The sequence below is a fragment of the Thermothielavioides terrestris genome, chromosome 2, assembly GCF_000226115.1.
Source record: "Thermothielavioides terrestris NRRL 8126 chromosome 2, complete sequence".
NCBI classification, from domain to species: Eukaryota; Fungi; Ascomycota; class Sordariomycetes; order Sordariales; family Chaetomiaceae; genus Thermothielavioides; species Thermothielavioides terrestris.
Genome location: NC_016458.1, coordinates 7,384,118 through 7,398,607, shown reverse-complemented (window position 1 = coordinate 7,398,607; position 14,490 = coordinate 7,384,118). Strand labels below are relative to the sequence as shown.

General features: G+C 59.4%; 5 protein-coding genes across 5 annotated transcripts; 2 read left to right on the top strand and 3 right to left on the bottom strand.

Moving 5' to 3' along the window:
• Positions 1 to 4: 4 nt before the first annotated feature.
• THITE_2115440 (uncharacterized protein) lies at positions 5 to 1,015 on the bottom strand. The gene is made up of 4 exons (XM_003653186.1): positions 891 to 1,015; positions 809 to 828; positions 520 to 702; positions 5 to 460 (listed from the first exon to the last, which is right to left on the bottom strand). Exons 1-4 carry the CDS (start codon positions 891 to 893, stop codon positions 370 to 372), a joined length of 297 nt encoding a protein of 98 aa, XP_003653234.1. The 5' UTR covers positions 894 to 1,015; the 3' UTR covers positions 5 to 369.
• Positions 1,016 to 1,133: 118 nt separating this feature from the next.
• THITE_2115439 (mitochondrial 54S ribosomal protein YmL3) lies at positions 1,134 to 3,055 on the top strand. Its single transcript, XM_003653185.1, has one exon. The coding sequence runs from the start codon at positions 1,415 to 1,417 to the stop codon at positions 2,654 to 2,656; it is 1,242 nt and encodes a 413-aa protein (XP_003653233.1). The 5' UTR covers positions 1,134 to 1,414; the 3' UTR covers positions 2,657 to 3,055.
• A 1-nt stretch (position 3,056) lies between these two features.
• THITE_2115438 (uncharacterized protein) lies at positions 3,057 to 6,040 on the bottom strand. Its single transcript, XM_003653184.1, has one exon. It carries the CDS (start codon positions 5,677 to 5,679, stop codon positions 3,265 to 3,267), a length of 2,415 nt encoding a protein of 804 aa, XP_003653232.1. The 5' UTR covers positions 5,680 to 6,040; the 3' UTR covers positions 3,057 to 3,264.
• Positions 6,041 to 8,003: 1,963 nt separating this feature from the next.
• THITE_54464 (uncharacterized protein) lies at positions 8,004 to 11,864 on the top strand. Its single transcript, XM_003653183.1, has 6 exons — positions 8,004 to 8,173; positions 8,477 to 8,549; positions 9,340 to 9,348; positions 9,463 to 9,597; positions 9,667 to 10,133; positions 10,197 to 11,864. The coding sequence occupies exons 2-6, from the start codon at positions 8,546 to 8,548 to the stop codon at positions 10,830 to 10,832; spliced, it is 1,251 nt and encodes a 416-aa protein (XP_003653231.1). The 5' UTR covers positions 8,004 to 8,173; positions 8,477 to 8,545; the 3' UTR covers positions 10,833 to 11,864.
• A 464-nt stretch (positions 11,865 to 12,328) lies between these two features.
• THITE_2115426 (uncharacterized protein) lies at positions 12,329 to 14,218 on the bottom strand. Its single transcript, XM_003653182.1, has 3 exons — positions 13,829 to 14,218; positions 13,315 to 13,755; positions 12,329 to 13,240 (listed from the first exon to the last, which is right to left on the bottom strand). The coding sequence occupies exons 1-3, from the start codon at positions 13,871 to 13,873 to the stop codon at positions 12,431 to 12,433; spliced, it is 1,296 nt and encodes a 431-aa protein (XP_003653230.1). The 5' UTR covers positions 13,874 to 14,218; the 3' UTR covers positions 12,329 to 12,430.
• Positions 14,219 to 14,490: the final 272 nt, after the last annotated feature.

Genomic DNA, 14,490 nt, shown 5'->3' with positions numbered 1-14,490 from the left:
TGTGTTGCTCTGAATAGAAGGTGGGTGGAGGGAGGGGAGGGGGGTTGCGGATGGAGTTATGAGACCAAAGACAGGGACGAGCTGGACCGGGTCTGGATTGAGACAGAGTTAATATAGAAATGCGAAATGTCGCCGCGACCGTTGGAGAAGAGTCGCGTTGAACTGTGAAGAAAGCTCAAGGTGGCACAAGCTAATTGTCTCGAAGATGAACAAAGAGGGCGGGAGACGGCGCGAGAACAGCTCGCTGGTAAGGAACAACACATCCAGGTTGGGCCGGCTTGATCCCAGTGTTTCTCTATGCAGCACACGTGAGAAATCTTCATGTATACTACAGGAAAAAGAGAACCACGTGGGCCAGACACGACAACATCATGACTCGTTCTGGTTTGCGGCCTTCGCCTTCTCCTTCTCCATCTTCTCCTTCTGCGCCCGCTCGTACTCGATGATCTGTTTGCTCCAGCTGTTGCAGACACGCAATTAGCCTTGCCAGTCCACAGAGAGGCATTCCAGATAACCTACTATCTGCTCGGGAAGAAGCGGTCGGGCTCCGGCATGTGGTGGCGGTATTCAAGCTCGGCGCTCAGCTTCCACAACCAGGCCGTGATGCCGAAAATGACGAGGCTAAAAGCGGCTGTGTTGGCCTTCCAGTTCGCCGGCTGCGAGTACCAGCCACCGGCCGGTGACCAGACGTGTTTGGGATAGCTGCGAAGCGCGTGGAGGTTAGCATTCGGAGGGGGCGATCTCGAAGTGGTCGGGTCGCGCCGGTCGATGGTTCTTCGGGTGCGGAACACCGGCGGAGGAAACTCACGGGATCTTGCGACCGCCGCCCTGTAGCGCAACAGCGCGGTTAGCAAGCCGCATAGAGGGTCAATTGCGCGGAGCAGACATACCATTGTGACTGGCTTGATGGGAAAGACCTAGATGGATTTGGGCCGGATGTTGTTTGAAGCTCAACCAGCGTCAATTGCGGTGCGAGAATGAAGGGTTGGTTGCTTCGTTACCTCCAGCAGTTACGAGCCAGCGGGAATTGCGTAACGAACCGTAACAGAATGGTTAGATACCGAGTGCCAAGCGCAGTTATGTCAGCCGAGTTGGCTGCAGACCCCCTGTCGCCCAGTGGGCCCCATCCGGCCGGGAGCTTGGGCTTTGGGTGGGAGAACTTTTTTTCGTCTCCGTGTTTGACGGCGACCGATTTTGGGAGGAAGGCACTGGACAAGACGCGACCCGGGACCCGGCGGATCACCACCACCACCCGTCCGCCATTGCAATCGATCTTCATCCCGCCGTCTACGATCCACGACCGGGTTTCTGTAACAACCCTCCGAATTGCCCGCTCCATTCCCCCAACCCCGGTCCCCTCCACAAAACATATCCGCCCATGAAGAGGTTACGGCTCGACCGATGGACGGGCCAAATGCTCCTGGCTCGCCCGGGCGCCCCCTCGGCCCCGACTCGGCGGGCCGCTCTCCGGCCGGCAGCAGCGTCTAGGTGCGCCGCCGTGCGGAATCAGTCAACAACCGCTGCCGTGCCCCAGATACCCCCGGTAGAAGACGACGCCGACGACTACGATGGGACAGACCACGTGCGCTTTCCCCCTCTCGAGAAACTCCCGCCGCGAGCGACCAGCCTACCATCACCGCCGCCCCAAAGGGCCCTGGAGTCGGCCAAGCTGGCCGCCCTGCATGCCCGTCTCTCCCTCCCCGAAAAGCTGCCGCTCCAGACGCTCGCCCGGGCGCTGGTCGACTCCTCCGCCGACGAAAACCCGCAGTTCAACAACACAAACCTCGCTTTTGTCGGCCAGGCCCTCATCAACTACCAGGTCAGCGAGTGGCTCATGTGCCGGTACCCGCGCCTGCCCATGAACGTCCTGTTCGCCGCCATGAAAGGCTACGCCGGCCAGCAGTCGCTCCACCAAGTGGCGCGCTCGTGGGGCATCGAGCACGCCGCCGCGCCGGGCGGCGAGGTCGACCCGGGCCTCCTGCAGTTCTCGCTGCACAAGCCGGGCGACGCCATCGTCGGGTTCGGGTACACGCGCGCCGAGCACGAGAACGTGCTGAAGCGCAACTGGCGGCACGGAATCGCCAGCCGCGTGGTGTTCGACGACGACTTCGGCGAGCTGGTCCACACGGACGAGGAGCTGGCCCAGATGAGCCGCCGCGCCGACACCGAGTACGGCAACAAGCTGACACGCGCCCTGGCGGAGCGCGCCTACGCCAACTGCGCGCGCGCCGTCGTGGGCGCCCTCTACGCGCACGCCGGCCGCGAGCCGGCCCGCGCCTTCGTCCGCGCGCACGTGCTCTCGCGCACGCTCGACGTGGCGCGCCTGTTCGGCTTCAAAAACCCGACGCGCGAGCTGCGCATGCTGTGCGCGCGCGAGGACTTCGAGCCGCCGGTGGCGCGCCTGCTGTCCGAGACGGGCCGCGCCTCGCGCACCCCCGTCTTCGTCGTCGGCATCTTCTCGGGCCGCGACAAGCTCGGCGAGGCCGCCGGCCCGAGCCTCGAGCACGCCCGCACCAAGGCCGCCATGAACGCCCTCAAGGCCTGGTACCTCTACAGCCCCGGCGAGCACGTCCGCGTGCCCAGCGACATGCTCGCCGAGGACGCCCGCCCCTGGGAGCCCGCCTACATCGACATCGGCGAGATCATCGGGCGGTAGAATACCTTGTACTGATTTGAAAGACCAGGCTTTGAGAGAGAAGTAGAAGAGAGAGTGTGAAGTGTGCGGGGAAAGGGAATGGGGCTACGGCCTCCTTGGGCGAGGCACTGAGAGAGGAAAGGACATTTCCGCTCTCCGTTTTTTTCCCCCCTTGCAGAACGGGGTCGAGGGATATGTATTGTACCAGTACAAAGCCGCATCACAACCTCCCCGTTCAGATCGGCAAGCGAGGCACGGCTTCCGGTCGGTGGTGAGTGGCACGAGTTGGACAGGAGACAAAGGAGATGGGAAGAGGTGGCAACTCGGCCGTGTCAATGTAGTAGTGTATGTATAAGTATCTTGCCGGGTTCAGGCTTCAATGTAGACAACCATATTCACGTCTTGGGTTGAGCGGAGTGGGTTGGTACCGAGAAGGGACCGGGCCCTCTTTTCAGCTTTGGTATTTTGGTCAATAGGGGAAGGCCCTGTGCTCATTGTTCATGTTCTCGCTTTCTGTACAGCGTCAACAGTAAGATATTTTGTACAAACGGGTATCAACAGCGACAACAATAACCACCACCACACACCGCCGTCGGCGTCCCTCTTTCTTGAGCTAACCTCAGCTCAGCTCAGCTAAAGTGATCGCCCTCCCCCAACCCACCCACAACGCCGCGCCTGACCAGCCTCCGAAACGCCTGCTCCTCCTCGCGCGCCTCCCTCTCGAGCCGCCTCTTCCTCTTGCGCTCGAAGACCGCCCGCACGGTCGCGCGGATCCGCGCCCTGCCCTCGGCGTAGTTGGCGCGGGCGAGGCCGACGACGGCGTCGACCTGGCGCGGCGTGTACACAAAATTCCACGTGCTGAGGTAGTCGCTGGCGGCGACGTCGACGCCCGGGGCCGCGCGCTCGTTGGCCAGCAGCGGCAGGTACACGACCGTGATGCCGGCGTCGGGCGCCGTCAGCCGCCACGTGCTCGCGTCGTCGACCGGCGGCGGCGGCGGGTGCTCCGACGCGCGCTCCTCCGTCGTGCCGACCCACACCGTGCAGTAGCCCAGCTCGGAGGCGGCGGCGGTCTGGCGCTGCGCTTCGGGCTTGAGGGGCTTCGTGCCGGGGCTGGGTTTGGGGAGGTCGGCGTGGCGGGCTGCTTGGTCGGTTTTGGCTTGCGTGACTTTGCCCTCGGCTTCGGCGGCCGAGTGGGCTTGGGCTTCTTCGAGCTCGGTGGCGGCGAGGGATGGAGATTCGGTGGGCTTCGGCCAGCCGATCCCCACGGGCCAGCCCTTGACGCCTCGCTGGCGGGCGTAGCCTTCGACGACGGAGAGCCAGTTGTCCGTCTTGATGTCGGCCGAGGCGTCGAAGGCCACGACGATGTCGACGTCCCGGCCGGGCCGGAGCAGTGGGTAGATGGGAAGGTTGTTGGACATGCCGGCGTCCATGAGTTGGATGTGTTCGTTGTCGTAAACGGCCTGAGGAACCGCCTGGGGGAGCTGACCGTACATGCCGTGCACGAAATTCGGGATGCTGGCCGGTTCGATGGGATGAACTTTGCTGAGGTCCTTGTTATGACCCCAGATCAGCTCGTCGACCGACTGCAAGCCGGTAAGGCTCTTGACGAGGGGTCTGATCTCGCGGTAGTAGTGGCTCAGCGTCGCACAGAAGGCACTCCCCCATATGCCCAGGAGCAAGGGCATCCGGATCTCGGGAAGACGCAAGCCTGACGGGGACGCCAAGTCGGTGCCGTTCTTGAACTTACGGCCCAGGGCCCAGGTGGGGATGCCGGCGGAGAATTCCTCGCAGAAGAATTCGTAGGGGGTGATCTCGAACCACTGGAACCATGCCTCCCTCTTAGCTCGGTCCTTCGCCTCCTCCGAGATGGAGCCTGGACCGCCGTAGTCTGGCGAGTCTAGCTCCGGTATTTCGTGCCGCACAGCAGTGTAGATGGGCAGAGGATTCTGCCCGTACTTGACATATTCGCGCTGGTTCGATAGTTTAAAGTCCTTCTCGTTGACCCCAAGTTCTCCCTTGGGAATCAACAACCTTGCTGCCAGAAGCATGCCGTAGACATCGACGAGGCCAAACTGAGCGCCGGGATCGCCCTTGAGCTTCTCCACCACGCCGCTCAAGAGGTATTTGTTTGTGGGCGACGACGTCAACGACGCGAACGCCACGGGCGGGTAGGCAATGTGGGTGCCGAGGCGTGCCTTCAGATGGTCGATGGCACGGTGGAAGTTCGCGCCCGTTACGGAGGAGTAGTAGAGGGACTGGAGCCAGCAGGACCCGCTGACCCCTGAGACGTAGGTAACGCAGTCGAAGAGCCCGTCCTCTGCCGTGGCCAGGAAAGAGCCGGTGCCCGCGACCAGTGCCCTCAGGCCGCCGCCGGAACCGCACATAGCAATGGTAGGGACGTCGTCCGGATGGATATCCCCCTCTTCAATCCCCAAATACCGCGCAAGCGCGGGGACGATCATCTTCCTTCTCCTCTCCAGGAAGGTCTTCTCTTCGTCGCACAGCTCCCCAGACACGCGGACCTTTGCGGAGTAGTGGATTTCCGGGTGGACGAGCGGGTCGCTCGCCTCCTGCCAGATCTCGGCGGCCAGCGACCCCGGCGCCATGTTCAGCTCGCGCTGCAGCTTCCTGACGTAGCCAGGCATGAGCTTGAACCAGTCCGGCATCAAGCCGGCCACCCGCTCAGACAGCACATCTGTCGATGGCACGAGCGAGATGCCCGCGAAGTTCCGGGTGAACTTGCTCCAGGCACTCTGGTCCACGTCGTCCGGGGCAGCTGGATCTCCGCAATCCCCGGGGTCGGCGCCGGGGGCGACCTTCGCCGGGTAGTCGGTATGCTGCGGCGCATCAGCCGGGTACAGCCAGAAGGCAAGCAAGACGCTGGTGATCGTCACCGATATCAGCTTGGAAGTGTGCACCCGCAACCGGGGCTGCTGGCGCGCGGAAAAGAAGCACCGCCTCGAGTCGTGGTAGCGGAAACCGGGACTGGGGCCATGACAACGAAGTCCAATCCACGGCCTGCATCCTCGCGCGATGAAGGCCATGGACCTGGACCACTCGCAACGGACCGACAGCCTCAATGGGCATGGGAACAGGGAGAGGCGCACAAGCCGTTTTGTGTGCGGCTCTCTCGTCGGTCTCATCGGTATCATGATGGTGGCGGTCGGCCAGCGGTCGGCCAAAGGCGGCCTGCGGGACGCTCACACGGAACCACAGGTTATCGGTATTCAAGCATCGCCTGGGTATTCGCGCCTGCGTTGGCTGTCATGGTGGACCGCCGATGTTGAGCAGTCACCAATGGCTTCTTGTTCTCTTGTCTAAGGTCGTAGTGTAGGTGTCAATGGAGGATTGCCTACACTAGCATCACCGTGATTCGTTACATCATCGGGCTTAATTGAAAAGCATGAGTTAACGTAAGGGGTGTGAAGCCCGCTTCGGGCTAGTTGGCTGTTGGATTTTGCTCCGTTCTGGCATCACATGACCTGATCCCGTATGTGACTGCACAGTGACCAAGATGGCCACCAGTGCCGACGATGACGACGATGCCCACGATTCTTGTGATAGGGAGTTACAACAGAAGTGAAAAGTCAAAATAACAATCGAAAAACGAAACAATGGCAAAGGAAAGCAACATTTGAAAACAAAAGAACAGTAAAGGAAAATAACAGTTGGAACAATCGAGGCAGATGTAGTCTAACTACCTATGTATCAGAGATTAGAGACTGATTATCCTTAAATCCGCACTGAACTACTGCGAGTAAGGTACCTGAGTTACCTTAGCGGGGTAACCTGCTAAATTGTAAGCCAAGAGCATGCCTTACCTGGGTGTAAGCCTGGCTCCGTTTCTATGGCATAGAATCAGGATAAGCCTGATCCTGGGCATAAGCCTGACGGTCCCTGACGACCCTGACAACTTTTGGCCCTGTACCTCAGTGGGCCCTGTGGGTGCCCTGGACGGATGCCTAATAGCTTGTATGGACCACTAACTGGATACGCTGGAATTGGTGGAATGCGCATTGGATACTATGCACCTATTGCAAAGCTAAATACAGTGTATCCTCCGCCGAACTTTCTGCATTTTTCCAACTGCCTATGCCAAGCCTTGAACCTATGTCCTAACCTCCATAGTGGAAGCAGTGGAAGTGCAGTGGAAGCAGTGGAAGTGTAGTGGAAGCAGTGGAAGTGCAGTGGAAGCAGTGGAAGTGCAGTGGAAGCAGTGGAAGTGCAGTGGAAGCTGTGGAAGTTGGGTGTGGTGGAAGATCTGGATTGTGGTGGAAGATCCGGTTGTGTGGTGGAAGCTGTGGAAGTGTGGTGGAAGATCCAGCTGTGTGGTGGAAGCTGTGGAAGTGTGGTGGAAGATCCGGATTGTGGTGGAAGATCCGGCTGTGTGGTGGAAGCTGTGGAAGTGTGGTGGAAGATCTGGATTGTGGTGGAAGATCCGGCTGTGTGGTGGAAGCTATAGAAGTGTGGTGGAAGATCTGGCTGTGTGGTGGAAGATCGAAGATGCGGATGGAAGAGTGGAAGATGCCTCTTCTCTAGTGTACTTTCTATATTCGGTATACTATTTACAAAGATGGAAGTTGCAACCTGTTGGAAGTGCCGTTGTGATGATTGGAATGGAGAGGTTGTGGTGTTGATACCTGTAAGACCTTCTGAAGCTTCTGAAGGACGTGGTGTGGATATGGAAAATTTTTGCGATGTATCTTCCACCTAAATTTGTATGTGTGTGACATCCGTGGCTGCAAGTGTTGTCAGGGACCGTCAGGCTTATGCTCAGCGTCAGGGTTAGAAGCCTGTGCCAGGCTTAGGACCCTGTGCCAGGCTTACAATTTGCTACAGTTTCCCGCTAAGGTAAGTGAAGTAGGAAGCTCGGTATTTGGACTCTGCTCAACGTGGTCAAGAGAATGTGTTGCTCGTATCCGGCTAGTTAAATGCATGTGCCTTGAACCGTCTTGCATGTGCCTTGATGCGATTTGCTTTGACCGTCTGCGATTTCTCGTATCCACTGCGCGATTGGCTGCACTGCGACCTCGCGGGCAGCACAATCCCAATCCCATCCGAGTTTCGACGTGGGTGAAGGACGCAACCTGGAAGTTGAGCACCGGCATTTACGTTGTTGCGATTTGCGTCCTCAGGCCGAGCTTCTTCTGATCATGCCCAAGTCTGGGGATTCGGCAGCCCACTCGCACCCTCTCCAGCGAATCACAGGCTGCGGCCGCCCTGCTCCCCTGTCGTTAATCTGGCTTAAGCTGGCCCCTGCGCTGGACTCTCGCAGCTGGGTGCCCAGCACTGCAACCCCCTTTTGCGAAAGCACCTGAACCAGAACCAGAAAGCTAATCTCCCTGCCCGTCTACCGACCTAAATTTTTCCCTTTGACGACCGTGACACGTCCGCACGCCGTCATCCCCTCTTCGCCATTTCGTCCTTCTCAACACTCTTTTTCTCGCCATATTTCTTACGCGGGCCAGCGTTACCCTTCAGAGCCATTCGCCCATTGTCCCTCGTAGCCCGCCGCAGACACGCGACTATACCGACCCGGTACGTGATGCATTCCCAAGCTCCGACTTTCTGCCGTGGGCAATCGGGCCATCAGCACAGTCCCAGTCCCGGGCTCCTTCTGGTTGTCAAGACCTGCCGGCTCTTGCTGTCTGCTGCCTGCTGCCTGCTGTCCTGTGCTTCAGGCGCGGTCGCATCCCGGCGCGCTCAGTCCCCCATAGCTCCTGCTTGCCGCTGCCCTGATCTTCGGGATCTCCACTGTTTCGTCTGATGAGCAGGAACACGCGCACTCGTGGCAGAGCGCCGCGGACCTTAGACCCTTGACTGACGTTCTTGCCTTCGCAGACCTTGCACCTTCCCATCTCTTTCCTCTACAACTCGTGACCCGTGATCGCTCGCTACAGTTCTATCGCAATGGGTAAGCACTTGCTTTTGTGTTTCTCCGCTGAAAGTTGCCTGCGTCGGGGCCTGTGTCGGGCGACCAAACTGCAGGAACCATCGCCGCCTCGGGAGAAGCCAGTCGCCCTCAATACCTTCCTTCGATCGAGCCTGTCCAGCATAGGCATCCTTTGGTCCGGGTGTCGTTGTGGTCGCCATCGTCCTCGGCCGGCCTCCCGCTCCTCATCACAAACCCGCAATAGCTGCCCATGCTCTTAAGTCCGTTCGCCAAGCTCCCTTTCAGCCACCTGCAATCTGTTGGGGACAGCAATTTCTGCGCAACAATCCTTTCACGCCGAAATACGAGCGGCACGCACGCCTCAATATGCACTTTGCGACCATGGTGCTGCATGCTACTGCCAAAGTTCGCTCGAAGAGCATGCAGTTTGAGGAGAGTCCTCGGAGTTTAAACACCAGCGCCCACCATGCTCGCTGCGCCAGGCCTTGGGATGCATCCGCACGCCAACCAGCTCCCGCCAATCGGACCAGCAGTTTGCCCCTGCCCATTCGCAACAAACCCGCCAACTCGGCCGTTCGCACCAGTCGGATCGAGTTCAGCGTCCAGGACGCACCAAAGCTCCCCAAGGCCAAGCCGCTCTCCTACGGCGAGCTGTATCCCCGTGGCCCCGAGCCTGTTGCGGATCAGAAGCCGCCGTCGAGCGTCCCCACTCACAGTCTGGCTCCGCATGGCCCCGGCGCAGGATCTTCCAGCATTTCTTAGCCGACCACGTGTTTCAGTAACGAGTTGCTAACACATGCTCTTCCTACAGCTGCAAACGGTATGCCCACCAGTTCCCCTCCCCCCGTGGTGGCGGCCCCGGTGCCCCATGGTCTGCCTTCTTCGTCTGGATCTGAGCTTCCTCGCCAAGCTCTGTCTGACTCTCTGGCCGCAGCTCCTCAAGCTACGAGTGACAACCGGAACATTGTCCGCAGGAAGCTGACGGGCTACGTCGGCTTCGCCAACCTGCCCAACCAATGGCATCGCAAGAGCGTCCGCAAGGGCTTCAACTTCAATGTCATGGTTGTTGGTGAGTAGTTCCACCCTCCTTGGAAGCCGTGATCAAGCCGCCGTTCTAACGGCACATCTCCCTTTGCAGGTGAATCTGGTCTGGGAAAGTCGACTCTCGTCAACACTCTCTTCAACACTTCCCTCTACCCTCCGAAGGAGCGCAAGGGGCCCAGCCTCGACATCATTCCCAAGACGGTTACGATCCAGTCTATCAGCGCTGATATCGAGGAGGCCGGCGTGCGTCTGCGCCTGACGGTGGTCGACACTCCTGGCTTTGGCGACTTCGTCAACAACGACGAGTCTTGGCGGCCGATCGTCGACAACATCGAGCAGCGTTTCGACGCCTACCTCGACGCCGAGAACAAGGTGAACCGCATGAACATCGTCGACAACCGGATCCATGCCTGCGTCTTCTTCATCCAGCCCACCGGCCACTCGCTGAAGCCTCTGGATATCGAGGTCATGAAGCGCCTTCATACCAAGGTCAACCTGATCCCGGTCATTGCCAAGGCCGACACCCTCAGCGATGAGGAGGTTGCTGCCTTCAAGGCCAGAGTAAGTTCTAGTTCCTCACGGGTGTTTTATGTTGATCGAGTTGGCGCTGACCGCCTCCTGTAGATTCTCGCCGACATCAAGTACCACAAGGTCCAGATCTTCGAGGGCCCCCGCTACGAGCTCGATGACGAGGAGACGATTGCGGAAAACAACGAGATCATGTCCAAGGTTCCGTTCGCCGTTGTCGGCGCGAACAACGAGGTTACCAACGCCGATGGCCGCCGGGTCCGCGGCCGTGCCTATCCTTGGGGCGTCATCGAGGTGGACAACGAGGAGCACTGCGACTTTGTCAAGCTGCGCCAGATGCTGATCCGCACCCACATGGAGGAGCTCAAGGAGCACACCAACAACGTCCTCTACGAGAACTACCGGACCGACAAGCTGATCGCTATGGGCGTTTCCCAAGACCCGAGCGTCTTCAAGGAGGTCAACCCTGCCGTCAAGCAGGAGGAGGAACGCGCTCTCCACGAGCAGAAGCTTGCCAAGATGGAAGCCGAGATGAAGATGGTCTTCCAGCAAAAGGTTGCTGAGAAGGAAGCCAAGCTGAAGCAGAGCGAGGAGGAGCTGTACACCCGTCACCGGGAGATGAAGGAGCAGCTGGAGCGGCAACGGCTCGAGCTTGAGGAGAAGAAGGCGAGGCTCGAGAGCGGACGGCCGCTGGAGAAGGAGCCCAAGAGGAAGGGCTTCTCTCTCCGATAATCGGCGCAGCTGCCGCCCCGTCTGTCTCATTTACTTCCACGACCTGTCTCAGTATCATGATGCCCCCCAACAATACCAGCTGGCCGCCTTGTTTTCCTTATACGTCTTTTTTTGTTTTCTCACACTGTCCTTTTTTTATTTTCTTCCACTTAATCGCAGCCCCTTAATACTTAACGCAATTGGTCATCCGGGAAGCGGTCAGGGGTTCTTTTGCAACGGCGTCTTCCGGGGTGTTTTTGGGGATGTGCTTCGCCGTCGGCAAACAAAAGTAACGTCTAGATCGGGTTCGGGAGACCAAGGATCTAGCTTGTCGTCATGGGATGGCGGGCCAGCCGGACTCTTCTTGAAAATCCTTCGACCTGATTCGCCAAGTCGGGTGGGCGCGGGCGGCTGGGAGGGCGAAGAGGAGGGCTTGCTTGAAGGGTTGGACACCAGCCGGTCGGACTTGCTGGATGGCTGCGAGCACCAAGCGGGGGCGGGCCAGACTCGTCCTCCTGCTGGTCAACCACAAGACAAGGCAGTCGCACCGGACAGCCTCGACTGCCATCCCGCCGGCACCGACCCCCATCCCAAAGAAGCTGGAGACTTCCTGGTTATGGGAGCCTTTGGACGGGGACCTGGGAGGATGGAACGCGTCATGGATGGAAGGGAGGTTACTGAACGGCGGCGGGGAACAACCGTCAGGGAGAAGGGGAGAGAGGATTGCTTGGATGAGAGGGTGTTTGCTTTCTTTCCTGTTCCCCTTGCCCTGCTTACCTACCTATTATACCCCCCTCCTCGACTGGCCTTTCCCCTCCTGCGTTCAGACGTTTCTCGCTTCTCTCAGGTTTTCTGTCGAATCAGACTTGGGGCTGTCGCCATAAGCCCCCTTTTTTCTGTCTTGTCTTTCCCCCCTTTCCTAGCAACTTACTTCTTGAGCCTCGCCTCACCTCGGCTTACTCAGCGCCTCCCTTTTGTTGTAGCTGTCGTTACCGTTGTTGTTGCTGCTTTCTAGCTTAAGTGTCTGTCTGAAATAAAAATGGATCCTCTTAGTGTCTGCTTTGCCAACCTGGGCTCACCCGTGTCTCTGTGTGTGCCGCCTTGCAGGTAAGGTAAAGTAGTTAGTCTGGCAAACCCCAGGGTGGCCATCGAGGACTATTCACTTGCATCGAGGAAATCACTTGTGCTGTGGCTGCTTGCTACCCCCGACAACTCACCCGCTCAAACGAGACGATTCGTGTCTGACTCGAAAAGGGCAGAATCAAAAGGCCTTTCAACACCCAAACCCAAGCGAAAGGGGAAATAGCAGCATAGTTGTACAAGTACATCTATAGAATACAGGCAGTGCCCGAACCGGCTTGGCGAGCTGGAGATAGCAAAGCCCCCTTGCACTATGATATACATTTCGCAGCTCATCGCACGAGGCCTCTATGAATTCATTCCTTCTCCCCTGCCTCTCTTCTGCTTCAAGAAAATAACCATCACTCACCCGGCCATCCTAGCTGTCTCCCCCTTTCCAAACCACTACCCCATGTTTATTACAACAACGGAGCGCGCGTTTTCCCGCCATCATCACCTCTCTCTCTCTCATCGCCCGGCCCTGCTTTGCTATTTTCTTTTTACCTCCTCCGCAGATACCAGTTGAAGGCCAGCTGGGAGATGCTAGGCGGGAAGGGGGTGGGCACCTCGGAGCGGCCGGGGCGGGCGACGGGGTGGCGCAGGTAGACGGCGGCGCAGATGCGCTGGTTGACCTCGAGGTAGCGCGGGATGAAGGCGAAGGGGGCCATCCAATCGCGCGGCCTCCAGGGGGTCGCGTAGGGCTTGGACGGGTCGTGCGGGTTCTCGAGCTCGAGGCAGATCATGTGCTCGAGCACGCGGCGCTGCTGCGGGGTGAGCAGGCCCTCCTCCGCGGCGGCCCGGTCCTTGTGCCGTTGTCGCCGCTGATTCCGCCTCTTGCGCGCTTCCACGGGCGAGAGCGACAGGCCCTCCAGCAGCGTGGCCAGCTCGTACTCGGCGTCGCTCATCTCGGACGCCGAGGCCGATTTCCGGCTGCGGTTCATGGTGTGCTTGACGCTCAGGAGCAGTCTGCGCAGCTGTAGCTTGCGCTTGGCGCGAAGGTATACGCTCCGGGCCTCCAAGACGCCCTGCGCGCGCCGCTGGAGCAGTTTGAGCGTGGCCATGTGCCTGTCCTCGCCGTCTTCTATGTCTTCTGCCTCCGCAGCGTCTTCAGAGGCTTCGCTGGCTGCTTCTTCGGCTTCGGCGGCGTCGGCCTCGTCGGCCTCGTCGGAGGCGGGCTCGCTAGCGGTTGAGGTGGTCGAGTCGGCCTTTTTCTGGGCCGGGCGTTTCGGTTTCCCCGTCGCCGTCATGACGCGCTCGATGTCAACTTGGAACATGTCGCCTGGGTTGAGGAGATAGCCGGGGTGGGTCATCTAAATTGTTCAGCGCTGGTCAGTTAACTCGGCGCGGCACGGCAGCGGTCCTCCTGGGCGAGAGAGAGGTGTACCTTCTTCCCGTTCACGGTAACGGCGCCATGGACGACGAACTGGCGGGCCTGCCTCGCGCTGCTGGCAAAGAGGGCCCTGAAGATGGCGATGTCGAGGCGGCGCTCCATGGGGGCGAAGGTCATCTGCATGTACGGGGTCGGCCCTCGCAGATTGCCCTTGTTCTGTATTGACCGGGCGCCAATCAGGCCGGAACCGCGGCCGGCAGCCTGTTCACTGCCGTTGTAACGAGCCATGTAGGCGGGGTCCATATTGACGGCGGAGAGCAGGCGGCGGCTGAACATGCGCTCCCACTGGTACTCCTTGATGTGCTCGCCGTGATAGCCGCGGGTCAGGGACTTGGCAATCCATTTCTGCTGGAAGAAGGTCTTGGGGGCGAGGAACGGTTCGCGCAGCGTCGCGATATTGAACAGGTTGTACTTGTTCCATGTTTGGCGCAGACGCTGCAGGGGAGGGGGACAAGAGAGGTCAGCCGCGAGCGAGAAGGTGGAGAGGAGCAACGACGGGAGAACGCACTGGACGCCTGAGACCATGGAACCTCAACAACCTGCGCTGCCGCATCGTGGAGGTGGAGGTGGAGGTGTCTGTGGGTATGGGTGTCTGTGTCGGATGCTCTCTCGAGTTGGTCGGGGCTGGCACTGCTGGCCCTGCACGGTGCGAAACAACGCGATTGCCGCCCAATTGGCGCGCCCCTGATGCGGTTCCCGGCTGGCCCTGCCCTGCTGTGTGATGTGCTCGGTCGCCAGACTATGCACGGAGGATGGGGCCACTGGGAAGGGCGAGGTAGAGGGGGGAAGTGAGCGGTTGGGTTGGCAGCGTCGCTCGCTGTCGTCCACTGCTTGGGCACTCTGGCGCTCTGGCGCTCAGCCAAAAAAGTTTCCAGGCCCCATCGGCCCGCCTCGGTCGCTCACGTGAGGGTTCAGCGCGAGTGAAAGCTGCATGAAATTACGCGATAATACCTGATTCTGAATGCGGTATTTTACCCCCTACACTAGTGTACGCAGGCCCACCGCACGGCTTCTGCCGCTGTGGGGACGAATTGCAACTCCGGCGGGCGGTGAGCAGGCGGGGCACGGAAAATCTCCAATTGAGAGGGTACTGTACAGCTCGGTGGAGGTTGAGGACAGCGGACGCGCCATTGAAGAAAAGACTTCATCATTGTGAAAAGAGGAAAAATA

Excerpts from the sequence above, each read along its gene's own strand:
- THITE_2115440 (XM_003653186.1), bottom strand. Across the intron at positions 703-808 it reads GGCGGCGGTCGCAAGATCCC|CTATCCCAAACACGTCTGGT; the intron begins GTGAGTTTCCTC and ends CGCGCTTCGCAG. Across the intron at positions 461-519 it reads CGCTTCTTCCCGAGCAGATA|CTGGAGCAAACAGATCATCG; the intron begins GTAGGTTATCTG and ends TGTCTGCAACAG.
- THITE_2115426 (XM_003653182.1), bottom strand. The coding sequence starts at position 13,873 with ATGCGGCAGCGCAGGTTGTTGAGGTTCCATGGTCTCAGGCGTCCA. Across the intron at positions 13,756-13,828 it reads TCCATGGTCTCAGGCGTCCA|CGTCTGCGCCAAACATGGAA; the intron begins GTGCGTTCTCCC and ends CCTCCCCTGCAG. Across the intron at positions 13,241-13,314 it reads TTACCGTGAACGGGAAGAAG|ATGACCCACCCCGGCTATCT; the intron begins GTACACCTCTCT and ends TGAACAATTTAG.
- THITE_2115438 (XM_003653184.1), bottom strand. The coding sequence starts at position 5,679 with ATGGCCTTCATCGCGCGAGGATGCAGGCCGTGGATTGGACTTCGTTGT.
- THITE_2115439 (XM_003653185.1), top strand. The coding sequence starts at position 1,415 with ATGCTCCTGGCTCGCCCGGGCGCCCCCTCGGCCCCGACTCGGCGGGCC.
- THITE_54464 (XM_003653183.1), top strand. Across the intron at positions 9,598-9,666 it reads CTTCAATGTCATGGTTGTTG|GTGAATCTGGTCTGGGAAAG; the intron begins GTGAGTAGTTCC and ends CTCCCTTTGCAG. Across the intron at positions 10,134-10,196 it reads TTGCTGCCTTCAAGGCCAGA|ATTCTCGCCGACATCAAGTA; the intron begins GTAAGTTCTAGT and ends CGCCTCCTGTAG.